This window comes from Ceratotherium simum, chromosome 1 (assembly GCF_057802395.1).
Source record: "Ceratotherium simum simum isolate JZ-2026a chromosome 1, ASM5780239v1, whole genome shotgun sequence".
In the NCBI taxonomy this organism is placed as follows: domain Eukaryota; kingdom Metazoa; phylum Chordata; class Mammalia; order Perissodactyla; family Rhinocerotidae; genus Ceratotherium; species Ceratotherium simum.
Window position 1 is genome coordinate 35889034 of NC_141900.1, and position 25157 is coordinate 35914190.

Here is a 25157-nt window from a genome sequence, read left to right on the forward strand (position 1 = left end):
CCTTTTTGGAGTTGTTACTGATAAGGATGGATCATCACTGAATTGACAAACTGAGGGGATAACTTGAAAAATGAAATTGGACAAAATTACAAATGATATTATGTAATGTATTTCCAAAGCTTGCCTCACGAAGCCAGGCTCCTATCATACAACATGATATTCATTAGGTCCTTACTTCATTCACCTACACACGTTCGTGCATGGGCTAGGTGTGAAGTACCATACCTGCCACCATTTTCAAACACCCTGTCGTGGTTTGAAATACTGATCTCTGTGTCCTTTTTAAAATGAGCAAATGTGAAGTCGGTCTTCAGATTAATATCTGAGAGCTAGCTATTTAATAAAGCTTTAATTGTTTAAGGCTGCTGGGCTAGTTGAATAATTAAAATAAGGAAGATTGTAAATTATTGGAATTAACAATACTAATCTCTACCATAAGTCTATGTAGTGGTTGTTTCTTCAAAGTTCATGTGCTGTGATTTTGTTGTAATTCTTGTCATTATTTTCTCATGTGTGCTAATTTACAAAGCTCAGGCAAAATAAATCTGCAGATATTATTGCTCTAAGGTTCTTAGCGTATAAAACTAACTTGCCCATGGCAGACACATTGTGAGGCGAAAGAGAAGGCCTCCCCACAGTAGTTAGCTTAGTCTTCTCTGGCCTTGCTGATTCAGTTTAGAGGGAACACACTTCTTGTTGTCTTCTGGTGTTGGAACCAACCACACCAAGTAATCTTCAGTCTGAATGGCCTTATTTAGACCAATTATGTGTTTATTAAAGTTTATCTTGGGATTAAGGATTTAGTATATTGTCCTGAAACAGATTTGCCTGGGAAAGACAATGGAGATTCATAGCAATAAAAATAACTCTAATAACAGGAGCTCATATTCACTGAGGTCATACCAGAACTTAACAGTCTACATGCTTTATCTCTGCCTTCTCTGGGAACTGGCCAGTACAGCCTCTTTTGCATGGTGATTGTGTATCTAAAATACCGTTTTGAGTGAAATATTAAATAATCTAGATTTGCTTTTTCTTTTAGTGTGCTAAAACATGGTTGTATCTCTTAATTTTAATTTTTTTTAAATAGACTATTTTTTAAAGCAGTTTTAGGTTCACCGGAAAATGGAGTGGCAAGTACAGAGTTCTCGTATACTCCCTGCCCTCTACTCCCCAAGCCTCTCCCACTATCAACATCTCTCACCAGAGTGGCACATTTGTTACAGCTGATGAACCTACACTGACACATCATTATCACCCAAATTCCATAGTTTACTTAGGGTTTACACTTGGTGTTGTAAAATCTCTTTTTAAAGATGTGGTCTTGCAGTATAATTATCAAGGCTTCAGGGTTTGTCCAGGGCCACTCGTGCCAGTAACTAGGTTCTGAATAAATACTTGATGAATAAATGAATGGTTACAAGTTCTTAACAGAACTCATGCAAAACATTTTTCTTTTTTCTCTTTAGCTTGTATACCAAAACCAAAATTGAAAACACAGTGTTACTAAAATAAATAATAATGACAGTAGAAGATTCTGTTCTTTAAGTATTCTATCTGAATAGTGATTGATGTAGGGGGAAATAATTCTATTTATTTCTGGTCTCACTGACAGAGGAAGAAGAGTTTATCCTTAAATTAATGCTTGTGCTTATAGTATATAAAATGCTCATGTGTTTATTTTGATTATTTGATAAAATGGGTTAATTGTATGGTACATTATTTCTTACATATTTTTTCCATTTTTCATGGTTCTTTTATTCTTACACAAAGTTAGAAAGATGTAAGATTAAATCTACTTATTATTTAATTAATAAGTAATATCTTGTAAATATGTTCATGTCTTTTTACCCTGCGATTCCATTTTTCACAATTTATTATAGGGAGATAATCCTGAAGAAATATTTTTTAAAAAGCCCAGTTATGTCCTTTATGATATTATTTATAAAAAGTGAAATCTTAAACAATCTCATTTTTTTTTTTTTTTGAGATGAGCAGTGTCACAATGAGTCTGATTATGGTGGGTGGGGTTGTCTCATTCTTTTTTTAACTGAAGGACAGAAGCCTTGTATGGGTAGGAAATGGAATTTAAGAGGTAGAACCAGCTGTTCCTCGCCCAGATCTTGAAATTGCCAACATTGTTAGCTGGTCTTCTCTGGGTTTTTGGAGGGGTAGATATCAAGGGGCCCTGTGTTGAAAATGAGTGTCATCTGTCACCAGACTGAGATCTGGGGCTAGTGCTGGTCTCATAATAAAAGGAAGATAGATCAAACTTAAGAAGAGTGCCAGGTGACAGCAGGCCCTTTTCTGAGCAGGAAATCAGTATATGTATACATATTTCCCCCTGCTGAAGAGGGAGGAAACTCCCCTCTGAGGAGTTGAGGAAACTCAATGAATGCCGTTCAATAAATTTATTGAGTTGCTACTGTGTATCAGGCCTTGATATAGGACAAGAGGTTTGAAGGATAATGAATGGTGGCTGCCTGATCTTGAATCTTCCCACTCACACTCCTCCAAAAGTCATAAATCCAGCAGAGAGAGCAAATAAAACACACGTGACCCATATCTTTGAGAGCATTAGGAGACAGCAACAAGCCTGTGGTTACAGAGAGTGGCACAGGGGAAGCTTAAGAGAGGTTTAAGAGGCTATGAAAGAGAGTAGAGGGGCATGGAGGACTTAGACAAAGCACAGACAAAATCACTCCAGAAGGAGAAAGCTGGGACGCCATGTAGTTCACAGCACTGACTGCAGGAAAGGAGATGAGAAGTGAGTGGGGCTGGAACTGGCAGCTGTTGGAAAGCATTGCTTCTGGGAGAGATTCAGATATCTAGGGAAAGGATGGTACCCCTTGAAGACGTGACAATGAAAGTAAAGAAGTCAAGAAAAGGGAGAAATTAAGGATCCTATAGAAGTGAAAAAGAAACAAGACACCCCAATCCCTCTCCCTTTTTCATAACAGCACTATCCATAAAAACTGTACAGAAAAGGGAAGAACTGATAGAAGAGAGGACTCTCAAAATAAGAACCCAGTTTATTGAATGAATAGGAATAGAATAAAGTAGCCCACATCTATACAAAACTGCTGTAAAAAATCAGAAAATATGAATCAATGCATTTCAGCTGATAAAAACGCTTTTCAAAAAAATCAACCATAAAATTAAAGAAAACTGTACACAACACTATAATCTAAATTTAATTTTCTCATTCAGACTCTTGAGTATATGAAACAAAAACAACCACCTTGAGTGGAAATACAAAAAGCTAAGAAGAGAAATGGACAAAAACCAAAATGAAATGAAATGAGAGTTAATTGAACTCCTGAGAAATATAGAAGAAAAGATAAAATCAAATCAGAAATGACTAAATTACAAGGTGCCCAAGGGAAAATAGATTCAAATGACAGATGACCCAATATATTAATATTTACATTAAATGTAAATGGTCTAAATATCAGTTAAAAGTGAGAGATTGGGAGAATGGATTAAAGAAACATATGACCCATTGATATGCTGTCTATAAGAAGCTCACTTCAAATGTAATGATATTGGTAGGCTAAAAGAAAAAAGAGGTAAAAAGATACACCATGTAAATACTAATCAAAAGCAGGCTGGAGTGGCTATATTAATATCAGACAAAACAAACTGTAGATCAAAGAAAATTACCAGGGACAAAGGGAGACATTATATATTGATAAAAGGGGCCAGCTCACAAAGACAACATAGCAATCCGTAAGTGTATATACAGTCGTGCACTGTATTATGATGTTTTGGTCAACAACGGTGGTCCCATACTACACACCATATAACCTACGTGTGTAGTAGGCTATGCCATGTAGGTTTGTATAGGTACACTCTATGATGTTTGCACAATGACAAAATCGCCTAATGACGCATTTCTCAGAATGTATCCCAGTCGTTAAGCAACTCGTAACTGTACAGTAAACAACAGGGCTTCAAAATACACAAAGCAAAAACTGACAGAATTCAAATGAGAAATTGACAAATTCCCAATTACAGCTGGGGATGTCAACACCTCTCTTTTAGTCGTTGATAAAACCATTATTCCGAAAATCAGCAAGTGTGTAGAAGAACTCAAGGACACCATCAACCAACAAGATCTAATTAACATTTATAGAACTCTTCATTCAACATCAGCAGAATATATATTACATACATATGGCACATCTACCAAGATAAACCATATCCTAGGTAATAAAACAAACCTTAACAAATGTAAAAGAATTGAAATCATATGAGTATGTTCTCTGACCATAATAAGTAGAGATTAATAACAATTAACAGGTGAAATAATTGGGGATAGCGTAATCTAAATGAAAACTTTGCTCCTCTGCCCTTGATGCTGAATTATTATTGGCTTGGAAAATAGATATATTTCATCAGACAATGTGTCAAAAAATGATAATGAAACATATCAGTTGGTTGTTACTCATGATAAATTGTCTCTTTGTCCACTTTATTATACAGCTTCTCTGTTAAAAGGACTAAAACATGCTAACATAGTGCTGCTTCATGACATCATCCACACCAAGGAGACCCTGACACTTGTCTTTGAATATGTGGTGAGTAAAATAAGAATTCAGATTTTATAAATATGAATAAATTCTTATAGTATTATCATAGCGTTTCATTTTTAGGTTGTTATACTGAAGTGAGTATTTTGTGTGAGAACATGGACTTATAATTTTGTATGATATCTATCTTAAAGAAAAATCTAGAAAAATGTTAAGTTGAATATTCATCAGATATATTATCTATTTATAACCTATTTGTTACTAGGGTACACTGTAATTTTTAGGTTTATCAAGTAGGATTAAATAGCATGATGGTGATTACTCCATCAAAGGAAGTTCACAGACAATAAAAAATGTTTTTTTCTTTGGACTTGTAACTTGGTTTCTCAAAAGCATCCTTATTTTAGGCTATTTTTTGTGGAAGAAAGCCTGATACTTACAATTTAGACTTCAGAGTTTTTCCCCTTGGTTGATGTTTCAGCTATTAATTAAAACTTCCAATTTGCATAGCACACAATAAAGTGATCTTATTGTGTTGAGAGTATTATTGCTACAAGACTTGGACTTGAACTCATAATTAATCTTTCTCCATTTCTCTTAGAAAAACATATGGTATTTGTGTAGCACCACTTCAGCATTTAACTGTGGAATCATGAAATGTAACTATGATAATTAACATCCCAATTTTCACAGATGGATCTGAGAACATGTAATTTATAAGATACAAATGACATTGGTGGAGACTTATTGAGAAGAATAGCTGTAGGTATTGTGAATGTATTAAGATCCCATTTTGTAATTACCAGACTACTTTTTAAAAAATATGAAATAGTTTCCATTTTTCCTTAAAAATATATAATAGAATGAATATTTGCAACATTTTTATCTCGCTAATGTCTGCCTGTGTCTGTCATTTGGAAATTGTTGTCTTATGAAGAAGCCATTCATCTTGTCTATTTACATATAAATGATAGATACATTTTAATAATATGGTAATGTGGCTACAAGGACAGCTAGAGCTGAGCAGTTGAATATATTATGTGCTACCAAGAATGGACGCAGATTCACACATCAATGCAAATATAATTTCTTTTCTTTAACCGATGATTTTGGAGTCAATAACGTATTCAGCTGATTTAGAATTGGAATTTTTGTTTCATATTTTCCAGTGTCTCTAGTTGGAATATGTCAATTAAATCTAGATTTTTCTTAGTAGACTTGACTAACTTTTGTAATGTTTTGTGGAAAAGAGATTTCAAAAATGTACTTGTTCCCTCCCCCCAAAATTGAATAATTAAATTAAAAGGAAGAAAAATAGTTTGGCCGCTAAAGTCAGTAACATTGATAGAGAAACTAACAAAATAATGTGAAAATAGGTCATTCAAATCCTAAAAGAGAATTAAATGTATTTCTGAGGGTAAAAATGTGCATATCGAATCAGATGTCATTTGATGAGTTTTATATTCTGTGGAAGTTGCCACATAAAAGGGAAGAAACTGACTGTCCTGCAATATTTGCTGACTAATTAAGACTGATTTTTAGACAATTATTCTTCTTTGTGTGAGTGAAATTTTCCCCAGTCTCAGTTCTTGTGGAGACATCCCAGGTCCTTTAAATCAACCATATAATAGCATGGACGTATGCAGTACTCTCCAGGCAACATTTCATTCCTAACTTCTCTAGCAGAGTTAAGACATAGATTAACCTGTTCTCTTTTCGAGACTGAGGCAAACTGTGTCATTCATGGCTAGTGATTGCCCTGCCTTTCCTCTTCGTTCAGTTCTCTGCTCCACCTTTATTTCCTTACTTTCCCATTGTTTCTTTGCCTTCGTCTTTTCCATCTTTCTTTGTCTTTTTCTGTTCTTTTCATCTCCTGTCCTTTTGGTCTCTCTGGTGACGCACTGTTTGTTGCTACAATTGGTTTGTTGAGTTTTTAAGTAAAACGTTTCAATGAATCTCTGAAATCAGAGTTGGGGAGGGTGGGGAGAAGAGCTCCAGGCTGTGGTATATCTCACAAGAGTCTTCCCAGTTAGAGTAGGGAAGGTGTGACTCTTCGGCAGCATTAGCCTGACTATGTGGCAATTGCCCAGTACAAAAATAACTTCCTAAATATTTCCTAAAGTTTTTATTTTCTTACACTGCTTTTTCATTGCTTGTTTGTACGTATGCCGATATCGCGAGGAAAATTAAGGTTCTTACATACTTGAATGGATTAGTTTAATCAGATTGCTGTCCTCCCAGTATCTGGCAGACATAATCTAGCCCTACTCTTTTCTTGCATGTTTCGTAGCAGTGGAAAGGCGATAGTAATTTCAAAGCATGAAATGCCTTGAGAATTAGAGCAGATCTAGGTGAGGGGCATAGGGTAGGAAACGGGGACACTGTGGGCTCGGGATGATGAATGAGGGATCAGAAAGGGAGGTGAAAGAGTGTTTAAGACAAGTATGAGCACAATACTAAAAACCAACGACTCAAATTTATTGAGCTTTATGCTGGGCACTGTGCTGGGGACTTCACATTCATTATTGCTTTTGATGTTCTCAGCAGCATTGTGGAGCTATGAATATCACCACTTTACAAAGGAGAAACCTAAGGGTTAGGGAAATTAAGTGCGTTTCTAGAGTCTTGTACCGTGTAAGATGGACTCAGACCCATCTTACTCTGTATCCTAATTGCAGTGTTGTATCTCCTGTTTATTTTTCCAACTTAGGTTGAGCCTTTGGTCAGAAAAGGGAAAGGAAACTTTCTGCTTTCTTTCCACAACTCTCTCCTATTCTGCACTTAAGATCCTGAGTGCAGTTAAATCCTAAATACAGTTAAACTGCTTTATAGTTTCAGTAAGTTTTGTAAACTGGTCCAAAACTTAGTCATTTAAAATTTTACTTTATGAAATGTTTTAAATTTCCATAAAGCAAACTTATAAGTTACAGTATTGACCCATGTATTTTCACTGGAATCTACTTAAAGGTACACACAGACACACACAGACACACACAGACATACACACACACACACAGGACCTTGTTATTTAGCAAGCCCTAAAATCAATATCAAACACTTGAATCTACAATTTCCTAAGCTTAATGATGATATTGCCATATTTTGAAATTGTTAACATCAAAGTTATTTTCTAAAAAATGTTGATTTTGTAGTTGCATGTAGTTAATAGGACCGTTTTTTGAAGGAAGGGAATGAGTTAAGTTAAACAGTGTAAGAAAAATCAATACATTATGCCCATTAAAACCATACCTCATGCCCATTAAAACCCTAGATGTGAAGGCAAGGTGATAATTTAAGATTCATTAGGTACTATTGGATTTTTCCTTTGGACTTTAGAATTAATTAAGTGTTCAAGGGTTTTAGGAGGTACCTATATAATTTTAGTTCCACAAAGTGCAAGATTCTTATTTATGATAATGTATACATTGCATAAATATATTTCTGTTCTCTGCTTTAAAAGAAAACTCTAAGCCTAGCTGCTTTATATTATTCCCACAAATGACGTTTTAGGTTACATAAAAGCCTTCTGAGGACCAGAATGATGAAATAAGGGATGAGAAGTTAGTGACGTGAAAGAATATTCGAGGAAATGACTTTGGAGGTCATTATTAAAGTGATTCGGTGGATAATAGGGTATTGTTAGTATAAGCTGTCTCTTAAGTACCGTGAAAAGCTCCTAAAACATCTGAAATTTAGATTCTCATATACTTTCAAAGCATGTGGATATAATGATCTGCAAGTTGCAAGGTTGGGAGCACCCTGGGAAATGGGCTGCCCAGGATGCTCACATCTCAGTCACGTAACATGTGGGCCCCTGTGATGCATGCGATTTTTGAGTACTGCCTTCTTCCACTTGTCAAACGCAAAGGAGCATCTTTAACCAAGGAGTGCCTCAATTAGCTTGAAAAGCTATCTGGTTTCATAATGGTCTAAAATACTGTCACAGCTATCTTTCTTCCTGCATGAGCTTGAGACTTGGAAGAGAAATATAAAAAATATTGAAAGTGCGGGGCCAGCCCCGTGGCTTAGCGGTTAAGTGCGCGCGCTCCGCTGCTGGCAGCCTGGGTTCGGATCCCCGGCGCGCACCGATGCACCGCTTCTCCGGCCATGCTGAGGCCGAGTCCCACATACAGCAAGTAGAAGGATGTGCAACTATGACATACAACTACCTACTGGGGTTTTGGGGGGGAAAAATAAATAAATAAAGTTAAAAAAAAGTTAAAAAAAAAAACCACCAGAAAATGTTCAAGCCATTCTATTAAAAAAATTTTATTTTTTTTATTTTTTGCCAAAGACAAATAAGTGCCACATTACCCTATTTAATGCCATGCTGAAAAATTTAAAGCAGGTTCCATAAGTGGAAATAAGAACATTAATAGTAAACATAATTATGTAAATATGTATTACCATTAGTTAAAGTACACAACTATTCTGTTCTATTTTAAATTACATGAGAGCAAAGTATATATAGCAGCACTTTTCATTACACATTCAATAATTATGTATAAGAAGAGAAGCAACAAACTTATAGCTAATCATGATATTCATTGGAGCAATCATTTTATTTCTTCTACTGTTCTGTAAACTAGTGAAATATTGCAAACTAATGTGCAGCATTATGTAAAACAAAAATCTGTATTCCACGTGAAACAAAACTCTCACCAAAAATTATATAAAGTGATTTATGTCACCAAAATTCCCATAAGTTATTTTTATAGTGCTTAACATTCTACAAAGCACTAAATGTGATTCCATTAGATTTTATCTTTAGCCCTTTGAAGTACATAAGGCATGTATTATTGTTACTCAATTTTTTATTGATGAGGAAAAATAACGCTTAGAGAATTTAAAACAGATTTACTAAAATCACTCAGATAAGTTAAAAGGGTAAAGATAAGACTTTGGTTCAAGTCTTCTATGCCTAAAGATCCTTGTTATTCCATTTCACCCTTCAGTCTACTGGTGTGAACTGTCTTTATAGCTTTATATCCTGGTCTGAGGTATGTGTGATGTTAGGATGTGGGACTGGCAGTTGAAAGTTATGTTCTGTCTTTTCACCTTGCCACACAATTTACCTAATGATTTGGTTTCTCTGCCTCATATGTTTTGATTTCTAAATCTATGAAGAATGCTTTAATTTGCATGATTTTATACCACATCTGTTCACAAAAACTGTAGCCCTCCATCAGTATTCTGGTTTCCAGATTAAACTATCCTGGGGCAATTGAACATTTTTCTGCTTTCCTATGAGGTAAAATAAATGTGCACATGTGCATGCACTTACAACTTTAAAGTGGTCAGGGAGGTCCTTGCTGAGAAGGTGAGAGGTATTTAGGTGAAAATCTGAAGGGAGAGGGTGAAGGAGGAAGACAGATATTTGAGGCAAGAGCGTCCCAGACAGAAGGTTCACGCGAGGAGCAGCAGGGCTCCTGTGGCTGGAATGGAGGAGGCAAGGGTGACAGTAGGATGAGACCAAGTCTAAGACATGGAGGGTCCAGATTGTGTGGGGCCTTGTAAGATTTTGTTTTAATGAATTTTGCTTTTACTTAGAATGAGATGGGAAGCCACTAAAGGGTGCTGAGTGGAGAAACGATCTGATCAGACATATTTTAATTGAATCTCTGGCTGCTTTCTTAAGAATAGAATGAAAGTGGGCAAGTTCTGAAACAGGGAGACTCATTAGGAGGCTATTAGAGTCATCTAATCATGAGATGATGTCAGCAGTGGAGGTGAGAAGTGGTTGGATTCTGGATATATTTTCAAGGTTGAGCTGATGGCATTTGATATGCGATTTGAGAGACGAAGAGGAGTCAAGGATGACCCCAATGATTTTGGCTTGAGCAACTGCAATAGTGGAGCTGCTATGAGGAGAGCGGGGGCAGACTGCAGAAGGAGCAGTGTGAGGAAGATGCAACTCAGTTTTAAATGGGTTAAGGTTGAGATGCCAATTACATATGAAAGTGGAGATGTCACAAGGCAGTTGGATACATGAGTCTGGAATTTAGGAGAGAGGTCTAAGATAGAGACTTAGAAGTTGTCTGGGTCATAGATATTATTAAACAAGGGGATTGGATGAGATCACTAAATGTAGTAATTGTTACATTGGTGGCCCTAAATGACCCATGCCTTCTGAAACTCACACCCTTGTGTAGTCCCTGCCCCTTAATCTAGGCTGGGCTTGTGACCTGCTCTCATCAATAAAGCAACATGGTAGAAGTGCCACTATGCCAGTTGTGGTCCTGACAGCCTCTGTTTTGCACTCTTGACCATCCTGACCAGCCATGTTTAAATTCCATTTGTCCTGCAGGAGAGACCATGTGGAGAGGCCACGTGGAGAGGGAGAGGCCCTAGACTACGTGGAGGAGAAGTGAGAACCCAGAAGACAGTGTGAAGTTAGGCTCTAGACATAAGACCCCAGCCAAGCCATGCCCAGCCAGCCTAGCTAAGTGCCAGACATCTGACTGAAGAAGGCATCTTGGGTGGGGTAGGGAGTGCATTCCAGGCTCACAGATATCACATGGAGCCAAGATGAGTTGTCCCTGCTATGCCTTTTCTGAATTTGCAACCCAAGAATCATGTGAAATAATATAATGGTGGTTGTTTTAAGCCACTAAGTTTTGGGTTAGTTTGTTTTGCAGCAGACAATAACTGAAACACTATATGAGCAAATAAACACAGAAAATGGAAGAGAGTTTCATGGACTGAACACTAGGGCACTTCAACATTAAGGGTCAAAGTGGTGAGGAACAAGTAAAAAAAGGAGATTATTCATGAACTCAGATAAAACTGTTTCATCTGAGACTCTGAGCTAGAGAGACTTGGGTTTCACAAGAGCAGGGGCTGTTTCTCTAGTGCCTCGCAGAGTGTCTGGCACATAGTAGGTGCGTAGCTAATACTTTTTATATGAATGAATGATTGACTTTTGAAACAGGAGGAACAAGAGACTATAATAGTTTTATTACTTAAGGTGAACAACCAAAAGAAAGCAGAACTACTTTATTCATATTTTTAAATTTTGTCTTTATTTTTCTGTTTATCTGTATTCTGTCTTTAGTTTCTATCTATAGTGTTTATTTTTTTTCTCAAAGCAAATATTCTTCCAAGCAGAAGATTTAGAACAAATCTGATGCTGTAGAAATTAGGGCAGGCCTCAGACAATGGGATAGTCAGAAACCACCTAGTTGTGTCAAAGTAATTAAAGTGCCTGGCTGCTCTGAATAAATGTACCAGTCACAGTTCTCTACTGCAAGCAACAGAAATTCTCTTTGGCTGAATTAATCAGAAAAGTTTATTGAGAGGATATTGTGTAGCTGATAGACCTGCTGGGAAGACTTTAAAAATGGGCAGGAACGGTGTGAAGCTGGATGGTCAGAACCAGAGCCAAAATCAGGCCATGGAGCTGTCAACTGGGCACCTGCTGCTGCCGGGAGTGTTGGCTCCAGGCGTTGTCTCTTACTTCGCTGGCCTGGCTGCCCTGGGTGACTGGCTGCTATCACCTCTGCTGAGGATGCCAAAATGGCGTCTACAGTCTCCCTGCTTCTTTGGGTTGTTAGCTCCTAAAGCTAAGTTAGAGCTGGCTGTTTGGTTAGCTGACATGAGGTCACGTGCCCATGTTTTGACTGCACAGGCCCCTGAGAAAGTGAGTGTCTGGCCTTTTGGCTTTTGTAATGGTAGGTGGGTCTTGCCTCCCATCAAAATTCATAAAGCAGGGGATTTTCCCAACGTAGGGAATACATTCAGATACAGGACACACTTCCCTCAGTTCCCTGCTCTTCTCAACTTCCCTTCCCCCCTAAAAACTCCTCATAAACACCCACTAGAATAAATTCATTATGCCGTCCCAGATAAATTACATCTAGAAGGTGAAAAGAATTGCAGATGGTGTATTCATAAAACCATTGTGTGTAATCTTTGATAAACCATCAAGAATGAAGGTGAGCAAAAGTAATGCTGGTTTTTAAAAGGTGGTGGGGAACGAACCTCTGAGTCTATAGACATATAAGCTTACTATGAAACATTAGTGAAATTCAAAAGTAGATTTTTACACATTATAGTCTAATAATCTTCATTCCCTTTTAGTAAGAAACAGTGTTATTTCTTTATTTCAGCAAAGCTTGCTACAGGGACTCTCATGAGATCCTTATAAACAGAATAAAATTGAAATCCAGTTGTTAGAAGGTTATTATTCTTTCAGTTTGTTGCTGGTTGAACAACTTCATCGAAAGCCTATTGATTAATGGATTGACATCGGGGTGGAGAGAAGTCTGTCGGGGTGTGCTGGGGGGCATGTCCTTGACCGTGTCCTGTTTGATATTTTATTAATGATTTGGATGAAGACATGGTGATCATGTGCTTGACCTATTTGTGTGTGTGTTGTGGCTGGGAGCCATAATTAACACTTGGGGTGATGGAATCAGGGGTCCAAAAAAATCTGATAAAATGATGAGCTGAACCTACAAGGCGAATTGCTATAGGAATAAGTAAAAAAGTGTATTTGGTTAAAAAAAAAAAGTTCAACCTAATTGTGAAAAACAGGATGGAGGAAAGTTAACTTAAAAACAGTTCACCTGAAAAAGACTAGTAAACTTTCCAGCTCAAAGAACTGAGGCAAACAGGAGTGTGCACCCAGGAGGGTCAATATACTGTGGGTTGTTTACAACTTGGAACCAGTAAAGGTGCCGGGTGGACTTATTCAGGAGAATTAAAGACATAGTGGAGAGTAGAGAAAAGAGAACGTACGTTACATATTCCAGACAGGATAAGAAAGCCAAGTGTGAGAGTTCTGGGGAGGCTAGTTTTGGCTTAATCCTGGGAAGATTGTTCAAATGTTTATGTTACTTGTAAATTAAATTCAGTGCTCTGAAGTATAATATGAGTACCTTATCACTAAAAGTATTCAAGTAGAGGATAAATGGATCCGCACCAGAAATATTGTAGGGAGGGTTCCTAACCTGTACTCCATGCAAGGGATTGAACTATTTAATTTGGATATGTTATTTTATGTAGTTTCAACTGAAACCATGAAGTAGGTATAAGGTCCCTCCATTTTGCAGATGAGGAAATTCAGGCTAAGATGTCAAATACTCCACGCATGCTCTTTCCAATGGCTGCACCATATCATCCATCTCCTTTGTCAAGTATGAATCCAGGTAACTCCAAGTTTACATAGCAAAAGATTGCCCAAGCTTTTGTAGCTGTTATGTAAATTCATCCCATTCAGCATAATTTTTGGAAGCAGAAACGCAACTTATTATGGTCATTCACTTAATTGATTTGTTCAGTCATTCATTCATTTTTTTCCTCTGACATATATGGACTGTCTTCTCTGTGCCAGGGACTATCCTTAAACTGTAGAGATACAAATATATAGCTCTTGCTTTTAAAGAGGTTGAAATCCTGTGGAGGACTGTGATCTTAGACTAGCTAATCTCCATGTGCCATTTGAGTTTTAAGTTGTTGTCGCAGATCTTCATGTGTCTTGAGACTAGAACATATTTGCGTTTTAATGAAAACAATAGGAAAACTGGATTTGACTCATAGACTTTTCTTTATGGAAGAGTTTCAAGGATGTTTTAGTTTCACATTTGGAGAACTAGTTCTGCAGTATAATACTATGACCTGTATTCTGAAGCCAGCCCTGGTGGTCTAGTGGTTCAGATTCAGTGTTCTCACCTCTGAGGCAAGTTTGTTTCCCGGTCAGGGAACCATACCAACTGTCTGTCGATTGTCATACTGTGGTGGCTGCGTGTTGCTGTGATGCTGAAAGCTATGCCACTGGTATTTCAGATACCAGAAGAGTCACCCATGGAAGACAGGTTTCAGTGGAGCTTCCAGACTAGACAGAGTAGGAAGAAGAACCTGGCCACCCACTTCTGAAAAAATTGGCTGTGAAAACCATATAAATAGCAGTGGAGCATTGTCTGATATGGTGTCAGAAGGTGAGAGGGTGGTGCAAAATGACCAGGCAGGGTTCCGCTCTGCTGTACACCGGGTCACTAGGAGTCAGAATCGACTCCACGGTGCTAACAACATATTTTGAAGGGGTGGGTTGTCATTTAGAACCAAGTACTGAATGTGAACAGATGTAAACATTGTGGATGACTAAATGTGCATGCAGCATAAGATAGAAGAATTCTGAACCATAAGGAGAAATTAAAGAAATGAAAAGGAAACAAGCTAACTTTGAATCAGTGCTCTGTTAGGAACTTCTCATTTTCTCTAATTGGTAGGATAAAGTCAATTAACTTCTTTTCTGTCCCTTTTCCCTAATGGCTTTTTCTCATCTGATAAGGAAGCATGGTCTCTTTTAGTCAGTTTCAACTATGTTTGTTCACTATCATGTTGGGTGCTGAGATTTTAGTTTATTTTTTTCTGTTTTCATTGTAACTATCTTCTCTATGTTCTAGTTTTATTTCATATGGTTGCCATCCTTATTAGGAACTCCTAATCATAGTTCAGTAATATAAGTCACATGATTTAAGATGGAAGTGTGTCTGGTCCTATAGTAAATGCCTGATTATCCACAAAAACACAGCTATGAGTACATTTCACTATAGATGAAACTGTTTTTATGAAAATACATTATGCCTCTATGTTTTTTAAAATTTTAATTATTTTTCTTACTTTAATTTGGAATTTCATCATTTAAACTACAGACATTTAATGGGGAAGCTGGGGTAATATGTGATATTTGAAGAGAATAGACTGAAAAAAGACTTTATTGGTAGAGGGAAATCATAGGGAAGATAAGAACAGTAATAGAGAATTCCTTTAGAAAGAAAAGAACATTTTGCATATTAATCATTTGTTTTTTTCTCACAGGAATTATTTCCTTATTTCTTAAGTTAAGAAAACAATAATCTTGAAAAAACTGTGCATGTTTCAGGGATCGGGGGGAGGCAGGAGAGTGATGTATTAAATGTAATGAGATCGACAATAATGAGCAGCTTGGAGAAACGTTCCAGCTAAGGTACTAAAGTTGCCATCTGATGAAAGTACTCAAGATCAGGATGAGGGTGATCAATAATTCCAGTTACCTTCGTGTTATGTTTGAATAGGCCATTAAGTAATTGGAGAAAAAATCATTAGCAAATTTATCTCTAAGTGAGAAAGTATGCATTATTATATATCATACAAAATGGGGTATCTGCAACTTCTCGCCAATTTTCAGAATCAATAATTTGGTAAATGCATATCATTATAATAACCATTTAGGATTTTCTTTCACTTTATTATTATTATTATAATTATTTCTTGCATTTCAAGAATATTTAGATAACACCACATAGTGTTTTAGTTTAATACACGTTTTATGCTTTGGTAAAGGGGTATTAAACCCATTCCAGGTTTAAATCATATGTGTTTTTGATGTGATTGTTATTTTTATGAAAGTTATGTATCACATGCGTTTAGTCAGTTCTAAGATTTGTTATAAAAAACAGCAGTTTTTAGTTTCAACTCTTTTAGCTGATTCTTTCGGATTTTCCTCTGAATATCTAATAAGGCTTTCTTTTATTATCACTTCTTGATTATTCACCTTTTGACATCATCCGGTGATTCCTACAGTGAAAAATGGGAATTACCTTTTTTTTTTTTCATTCTTCCACTTTCAAACAAATGAACCCATTCTGTTCTGCCATCCCCTCAACCTCCCATCCTCTCAATATAGGTATATTATAATTATTTTTAGATCAGAAATTCAATATGTACATTATTATGTCAATATAAATCTTGTTTATAGCTGAGGCATGTAGTATACTGTGATTACTTTTCCCCTTCAGTTCAACTTTTGGTTTCCTTGAACTTAATTTCCCATCTACATTTCTACCATTAATTCAAGCCCCCCCCCCCCCAAGCCTCTGCCTGGTGCATCTCCTTCACTGGTTTCCTGGGATGCCCTTCTCCTCTCCTGGGCTAGAGCTCTTTTTTTCCTCCATCTCATGTTGTTTTGTTTTGGGGGGAGCACAATTTCTAGTAGTTTCCAGGGAAAGAATGTGTAGAAGATTTTTTTTTTTTGAGACATTGGCATTTCTGAAAATATCTTTATCCTGCACTCATGCTTGATTGACATTTTGGCTAGATATAGAATTCTCAGTTGAAAATAATTTCATTTGAATTTCAATGGAGGGGCCAGCCCCCGTAGCATAGCGATTAAGTGCTTGCGCTCTGCTGCTGGCGGCCTGGGTTCGGATCCTGGGCGCGCACTGACACACCGCTTGTCAAGCCATGCTATGGCGGTATCCCACATAAAGTAGAGGAAGATGGGCATGGATGTTAGCTCAGGGCCAGTCTTCCTCAGCAAAAAGAGGAGGATTGGCATGGATGTTAGCTCAGGGCTGATCTTCCTCACAACAATAACAAAAAAGAATTTCAATGGTATTGCTCCATTGTTGTCTAGTTTCCATTGTTTCTGTTAAAATATTGCTCTTTATTTCCAGTGTTCTGAAATTTCATGATGAAGCGAAAAACAGACCAAGGTGCAGCTTTATTTCCATCGGGTGCACCTTTTCAGTCTGGAAACGCATGTTTTTCCACTCTTTTCTTTTTTTTTAAACAAACAGTTTTATTGAGATATAATTCATATGTATATGTGTATAATTCAGTAGTTTTTATTATATGCACAGAGTTTTGGAACCATCACTACTATCTAATTTTAGAAAGTTTCATCACCCTAGATAGAAGCCCCATCCCATTAGCAGTCACACTCTGAATTCTCTACCCTTCCAACCCTAGCAGCCACTAATCTAGTTTATGTCTCCATAGATTTGCCTGGACATTTCATATAAATGGAGTCATTAATATGTGACTTTTTGTGACAGGCTTCTTTCACTTAGCATAATGTTTTTGAAGTTCACCCATGTTTTTGCATGTGTCAGCACTTCATTCTTTTTTATGGCGGAATAATATTCCATGGTATGGATATACAACTTTTTGTTTACCCATTCATCAGTTGATGTACATTTGCCTTGTTTTCACATTTTGGCTATTGTGAATAGTGTGCTATGAACATTTGTGTACAAACATTTATTTGAGTACCTGTTTTCAATTCTTTTGAGTATATGCCTAGGAGTGGAAGTGCTGAGTCATCTGATAACTCTATCTTTAAGTTTTTGAGGGGCTATCAAACTATTTTCCAAAGTGGATGCATCGTTTTACAATCTGACCAGCAGTGTGTGGGGGTTCCAATTTTTCCACACCCTCACCAGTACTTGTTATTGTCTGTCTTTTTGATTACAGTGGGTGTTTAGTGGTTTCTCATTGTCATTTTGTTTTGCATTTCGGTCATGACTAACGATGTTGAGCATCTTTTAATGTGCATATGTCCTTCTGTTCCAAGAAATTGTCCTAAGTTATTTTGTTATGGTTTCCTCCCTTCATTTTCTCTTTTCTCTTTGGGTCTTTTAATATTTAAATGTTGAACCTCCTGGATTGCCCTTCTCATTTTCTTGTCTTTTCTCTCCTATTTTCTAATTATTTTTTCTTTTAGCTCAGTGTTAAGGGACATTTTTTCAACTTGGTGTTTCACCTATTCTATAGAAGTTTTTAAATTTTAACATTATTAATTTCTTTTCTTTTCTTTTTTTTTTTTAGCCCTGAGCTAACATCCATGCCAATCCTCCTCTTTTTGCTAGGGAAGACTGGCCCTGGGCTAACATCTGTGCCCATCTTCCTGCACTTTATATGGGACACCACCATAGCATGGCCTGACAAGTGGTGCATCTGGTGCACGCCCAGGATCCGAACCCAGGCCGCCAGCAGCACACTTAACCGCTACACCCTGGGGCAGATCCCATTAACATTGTTAATTTCTAAGATACCTTTTTGTTCTCAGAATATTCCAATTTATAATATCCTTTTCTTGTTTCAAGGTTGCAATATTTTTTCTTACCTCACTGAAAATGTTAGTAATAGTCTTTTTGAAGCTTTTATAACAGTATTTTCTCTGTTTCTACCAAGTTATTATTAATTATTCTTTTAGTTTGTTTTGGTCTCTGTCTTTAATATTAGAGGCTATGGTTTGATAGCTAGTGATTCTTGGCTGTCTGGTCTTACTTAAAGGCGGTACCGTAACACCCTGATTGAGAGCTCCGAGTATGTGCATGGCTGGTTCACCATGAATTTCACTGTAGGAAGTGACTAAGCCATTTTGTTGAGAAACCCTTGATGTCTGTATCCATCTTTCCTGCAGTGCTGTAAGATGCCCAGTGAAGTTTCTTCTAAACTCCTGCCTGGAGGATAGAGGCCTCGCTGCTCGTTTTCTGGAAGCAGAGTGGAGGATAGGACCCCGCTTAATCCTCCTGTTTCAGGATGGTATCCCTGTCCCTAATTGGTTGGTTTCCCCAGTTCAGACGCTCTGTTTTATCTTCTCCAGTTTAGGGAGAGACAGTTATCTACTTAAGCAGAGTGGGAAAAGGGATCTAAGGATTAAACAGCTGCTGAAAAGACTTTCAACTAATCTTTCATATTCTGCACCTCCATGTGTAGACCCTCTGTTCATTCCCACTTCCTGGTGCCACCAACCCCTGAGGCTGTCAGTTGTTCTGATATACAAATAGGGCTGCTACTAGGGTTTCCCGCTGCCAGTTTAATAGTCCATTTGTTTGTTTGTTTATATTCTGCTGTGCTAAACTTGCTACCATATGTTTTGGAGCTTATAAAATTTGGTGAGTGGAGATTCAGGAGAGTACAACATAGGTGCATATGTTCAGTTTGCCATCTTTACTCTGGAATCTCATCCATTCTTAATAAATTCAAATATGAACAAATGCTCGCGCTTGTCATTGTGTAAACCACTGGGTAATTAGATACTTTTTTTCACATTAATGGTGGTGAAGCATATAAACCTTTGCTATTTATCAGTTGTCAGAATTTATCAAATGTGACAGGGCTAGTGGGAGTGAAGATATTCAAATTAACTGTTATTAGATTATTGCCCCACCAATAAAATTTTAGACACATGAGCAGTATCTAAAGTGCAAGTGGGCCTTTTTTAGGATGTCCTGTCTTAATGGAAAATACGTATTCTTGTTAATTGGTCAGTTAGTTGTTATTTTCTTTGTTTTTTATTTTCATTTGTTATGATGATTGTGAGATGTTGATGCACTGTATTAACACACACTCATACATATGATATTTTATTTTTACAATGTAAGAGTATGTATGAGAAAATAAACAATGGTGAAGGATTCTGATTTTGAAACTTAATTATTAAGAATATGTAGATTGTTCATTTTGCGGGTTCACTATCTTTTTGATTGCTCTGTATGATTAGACACCTCCTTTTTAGACAATGAACTTTTGTGTCCTGAGTTAACATCCAACTTCAAGTGAGTAATTTACTCCTTTCTCACTAGCAGATACAAGTCCAGTTATAAATCCCCAACAGATGCTCAAGCCTCATTTCTATTTCATAATTCAGGAACTGAAAAACTAATTTGTCATGGCAGCTATTTGCTAAGTAAGAATTTTCCATCTTCTGGGTTTTTCTTTTTTTCCTGAATATGTGATCTTTGTTTTAAAGGTTTGAGTCTTAATTGTTAGCTTTCCTTTCAGCTATCGTCAAGGACATTTGGAAGATTGAATTGGTTCTCTTTTCTCTTCCTTCTGTTTCTCTAGCCTTTTTCCTTGGATAAGGAAGTTAGATGCAGCAAGGAAAGGTAAATGTTGAGCATTCTGGCTAGAATTTCAGGAAATATATTGAGGAAAGATATCTAATTCTAACAACAAGATAAAAAGTAAAAATGCTAGAGGAAAGAGTTATGGGGAGAGATGATTAGTAACAGAATATTTATTAGAAGAAAAGAAAAGACTAAGGATTTTTTTTTTGTAATCATATTTTACTTGAGTAAAATATAAACTGCGGGGTATCTTGTAAAGAGTGGAAAGGGCAACGTGATCATTCTTGTCTGTCATTGTGACATCTGTGTGAGATGAATGAGCAGCTAGTCTCCCTGAGGGCAGGGTCTGGTTTCTCATTTGATGTATCTCGTAGTACAATTACAGTGGGGACTCTATAAATCTTTGCCAAATTAATGTGGTTATTTCCATAGAATAGATACATCAGACACAATTGTGTGTGTGAGAGAGACAGAAATGTAGAGTCATTTTTCAAGGTGTTCATTAAAATACCCTTACAGATTGTGACAGATACAGAAATATGGGGTCCATAGCCTCCTTTAAAGAAGGACTTGCTGCGTAGCTGTAGAAAATATGGTCACCGAATGCCTCCCTCTGTCAGCAACTCCAGGATCTGTCCCAGCTGCAGAGACCCATCTTGAATGAGGTCACTCCTTTCCCCAGGCATCCTGTATCTGGTGACTGTGTGAGGTGGGGATATCAAGGCCTGGTCAGTTCTGCCCAGTGCAGGACAACTCTTATGCTAGGTTGGCCAAGGCTTTCTTGGCCTGCACTGCACTTTGACATTTTTTTTGTCCATTCCTGCTTCCTTCTCTTTCCTTTTCATCTAATAAACGTTTTTATACCTTTTACATTATAAGCATGTTGCACCTCCAAACTCCATCTGAAAAACCCAACCTGTGACATAGAGTTATAATGATTAATTTAAAATACAACTTAACCCTTTAATTTAACAGAGGTTTGTTTACTTTTAGGGAAGTTACTGTTAGAATACGGGGTTCTGACTTAAGTATTCAAGTATACCAGACATGTTTCTAGAAAATCAAAAGATTTTTAGAGTTTAGAGGGAAAAATAATAACATGGTATAGCAAGAATTTCTAGAAAAGTTAACTTTGCATGAGAAATAATTGAGTGACTTCATAAAATTGTAACATCCTTTTCAGTTACTAAACCCTTGACAAAAGGTTCATTTAAAAATCAGTGCAAATATATACATATATGTGTGTATTTCATATTCTTACTGTATTATCAGTAAGAAAAAATTGAGTATGATTTGCATCATGCAGAAGACTGCTATTATTCTCTGGTATTTGGATCCCAATCCCTGTAGGAAGGTTATACCCTCTTTCCCTATTGAATTTAGGCATGGCCGTGTGGCTTGCTTTGGCCAATAAATTGTGAGCAAAAGTTATTTGTTATCGCAGCATAACCTGGCCTATCCTGACTAATATATCTGAAATTACTTACAATCCAGCCACCTCAGAGAAAGCCAGTGCAACCGCGTGTTATCTTTGAAGACTTCTTTTATGATTTATACTCACACGAGTGTTGTATGTGTGTACATATGCATGTTTATTTATATGTATACTATGCTCATATACTACATATGCTGTTTTTTATCCTTTTAAAAAACTCACTGAAGTTAATGCCGCTGTTGTTCCAAATCAATAAATGTAGTTATATATCAATGTTTATCCACATTTTAAAATTCATGCACCCTTTGTATTAATATAAAAATCCCATGCTTTTTTTGATACCCTTTTAAATCTTGGATAAATTTAAAATTCTTAATAAAACAAATTCAAATAATGATTTTAAACGATTTTATTCAACGCTTGATTCTGGCTTTTTAACATTTAAAAACCAGACGTTTTATCAATGAGGGCACCAAATAGGTTGCTTGCTTACCACGAGCTTTTGTATCATAGGTAGTGTCAAGGGTCAAACACAAATGTGGTCACCTTCCATGTCAAGTATCGTTTCTGCTATGTTAGTTTTGATAGAAATTATTAAAACCAGCTTCATATGTTGATTAGGATAATTACATGCCAGGCCTACTAATTTATTTTAAAGTAACTATTGAGATATTTTGCCCAAAACTCTTCAGTATGATTTTCTGAAATTTTTTTGGTAATTAATTCAAATTTGAGATCCAATAACTTTTTTTTTTTTTTTGAGGAAGATCAGCCCTGAGCTAACATCTGTTGCCAATCCTCCTCTTTTTGCTGAGGAAGATTGGCCCTGAGCTAACGTCCGTGCCCATCTTCCTCTACTTTATGTGGGACGCCGCCACAGCATGGCTTGACAGGCGGTGCATCGGTGTGTGCTCGGGATCTGAACCTGCGAACCCCGGGCCGCCGAAGCGGAGTGTGCACACTTAACCGCTTGTGCCACCGGGCCGGCCCACCAATAACTTTTTAAACATTTCTAAGACTGACTTTCAGATGGTGTTTTCAACCACAGCATCAGGAAGGCACTGCCTGAGTTCATCCTGGACAGAGTTGCTGAGATTTTCTTCTTTCTCTTGAAATTTTTTCCAGTAGCCTTTTTATGGCAAATTGCACTAAGTCAAGAGAATGAAAAGATATTTTCAGCTCTGATTTGCTGAATACATAACTAGGTTTTGGCATAAAAGTTTAAAAACCTATCATGAGGAGCAATAATGTTGGTCTTAGCTTCTTGAAGTTTCAGGATTCATATTCAAAACATCAACTATGTCTGCCAAATATGTCAGGCTCCCGGGAAAGTTTACTATCTTGGCAAGTTTGCAAGTGTCTAGTGATTGAGAAAAAAATAAAACAGTTCTTTTTCAAGGTATCTTTAATTTCATACTCATGCAGAGCAAGGAATTAAGCACATTTTCTTCGTCCGTGGATTGAGCAAAAGTGAGTAGCCAAAAAAAAAAGAAAAGATAAAGAATGATAATTTAATTTTTTTAATCTCAAGTAAGTCAACAATTTGACTTATGGCTATAGATCCTGGAAAAGATACTTTGGAATTTCTACTCTGTTTTTAACTTTTGGCAATACTCAGAATACAAGAATTCATGAGGTTTCTTTTTCCCTCCTCTGTGATCTGAGGTCTTTTTATTCTTTGCTATTAAAAGAGCCACATCAAACAAAACATTTACAATTTTTGTGGATTCTTGACAGTATGTTTCACTACTCCTCAATTTCTCATGCTTCAGAGCATCATACCCTGTAGATAAAAACTTACATTTTAAAAAATAACATTAGTGTGATCCCTTTACTCATTTAGTTTGAGAAACCTAAATTACTTTTTCCCTTTTATGTACTATATTGAAATAATTAAAATTAATACTTTTTTAAAAAGCTGTGATCTTACCTAAATGTACTTATGCTTCAGGTGTGCCGCAGGAATAGCAATATAAATTGCCTCTTTCATCATGTATAACAAACATTTCATATACTTGACTGCTTGCCAGGACTTTCTCTGAAATCTTTGTCTTTCTATATTCTGTATATTCCCACCAGCCAGGAAGATTTAAGTGAGCTGTACATTTGTATTATAAATTTATTTTGAGAACTATTTCTCCAATTTAAGAGATGTTGATTTGTCCCATTTTGGAGTCTATAGCCCACAACCCTTGCTCCGTAAATAATCTAAATAATCAGATATTTGTAACCATGTTTAAGAACTCTAAAGTGTTTTGCATTGTAACATCTTAGTAACGTTGCTTCTAATACATCCCTCTGTATTTCCTTGGCGGGGAGAAAAAACCTAAAATTGTTACTACTCAGTCAAATGATATGAACAAGGCAATAAATGATGTTTCCTTTTAGGAAGAAGAGAAAAAGTATTATTGATTTGATTGTCTTTCTTATTTTCCCCATAATCATCAGTAAGCTCCTAAATAGTGAATACTTTCTGTTCATCTTATACATTTTACAATACTTCACCCGTTATAAGAGTTTGAAAATATATTTTGAGTATCAGTTGGTATGCCAAAAAAAGACAAGGTGACAAAATTAACAAATTATAATTGTTTAATATTTTCCTTGTGATTATGCCTTCCAGAATTACTATTTTTAAAATTAAAAATAACATGTAGGCCGGCCCCGTGGCTTGGTGGTTAGGTGCGTGCGCTCCGATGCTGGTGGCCCGGGTTCGGATCCCGGGCACGCACCGAGGCACCACTTCTCCGTCCATCCTGAGGCCGAGTCCCACATACAGCAACTAGAAGGATGTGCAGCTATGACATACAACTATCTACTGGGGCTTTGGGGGGAAAAAATAAATAAATAAAATCTTTAAAAAAAAAAAAAATAACATGTACCTGAAGCTCGTTACAGTATAATTCATAGAGTTTTCTGAACCACACATCTGGTGTGATCATTCCCTGTGTGGGGGTTACTCTTACTCCTTAGAACTGAGATTATAAAAAAGACTCCTCTATTCTCCTTTGGAGCCAACAAAAGTTATTCCGGAATGGCCGCCTGTGAGTCCTCAGTCTTCTCCCCCACTCTTTATCTCTCCTGCTCTTCTCTCTTCCACTTTAGTTCTCTATTTCTAACTCTTTTTGCTCATGTTGCTTTTGCCCTATAATTTCAAGATCTTCCATATTTCTAGCAGGGCAGCTCCAGGTGTTTTCAGACTTAAGATATTCCTGAGATTTCAGTTCCTTTTTATCTTCCATCTCACGCTTTGACTTCAAAAAATTTTACATGGCCACTTTAACCTTTTTTCTTTTTTCAAATTCTTGAGGGTGTTGGATGATCAGAACATTCCATTCTTTATATCCATTGGCTTTTAATTTTTCCTTTTAAAAATCAGCGTGGCTTCAAAGTAGCATGAATATCTTTTTAAAGTGACTATTTGACTCTGTTAAAATGTATTATATGGTTTAGGCTTGTGAATGGTTTGCCAGAGGGCGTATAAGCCATACCGGGTAGCTCTTTCCTTCACTGTTTCAAGAAAGCACATTTTACACATTCTTCTAATGTGGTAACAGCATATGGTTCGGTAGA

At 36.8% G+C, this 25157-nt stretch overlaps 1 protein-coding gene across 4 annotated transcripts in view; it reads left to right on the top strand.

Annotated features, from left to right (window-relative positions):
• The window catches only part of CDK14 (cyclin dependent kinase 14), a 550404-nt gene that overhangs the window by 228807 nt on the left and 296440 nt on the right, over nt 1–25157 (top strand). For all 4 annotated transcript variants that reach the window (XM_087417863.1, XM_014788156.2, XM_087417812.1 and 1 more), the window contains one exon: nt 4486–4580. In XM_087417863.1, coding sequence (XP_087273989.1) covers nt 4486–4580 — 95 coding nt within the window. The remainder of the gene's footprint in view (nt 1–4485; nt 4581–25157) is intronic.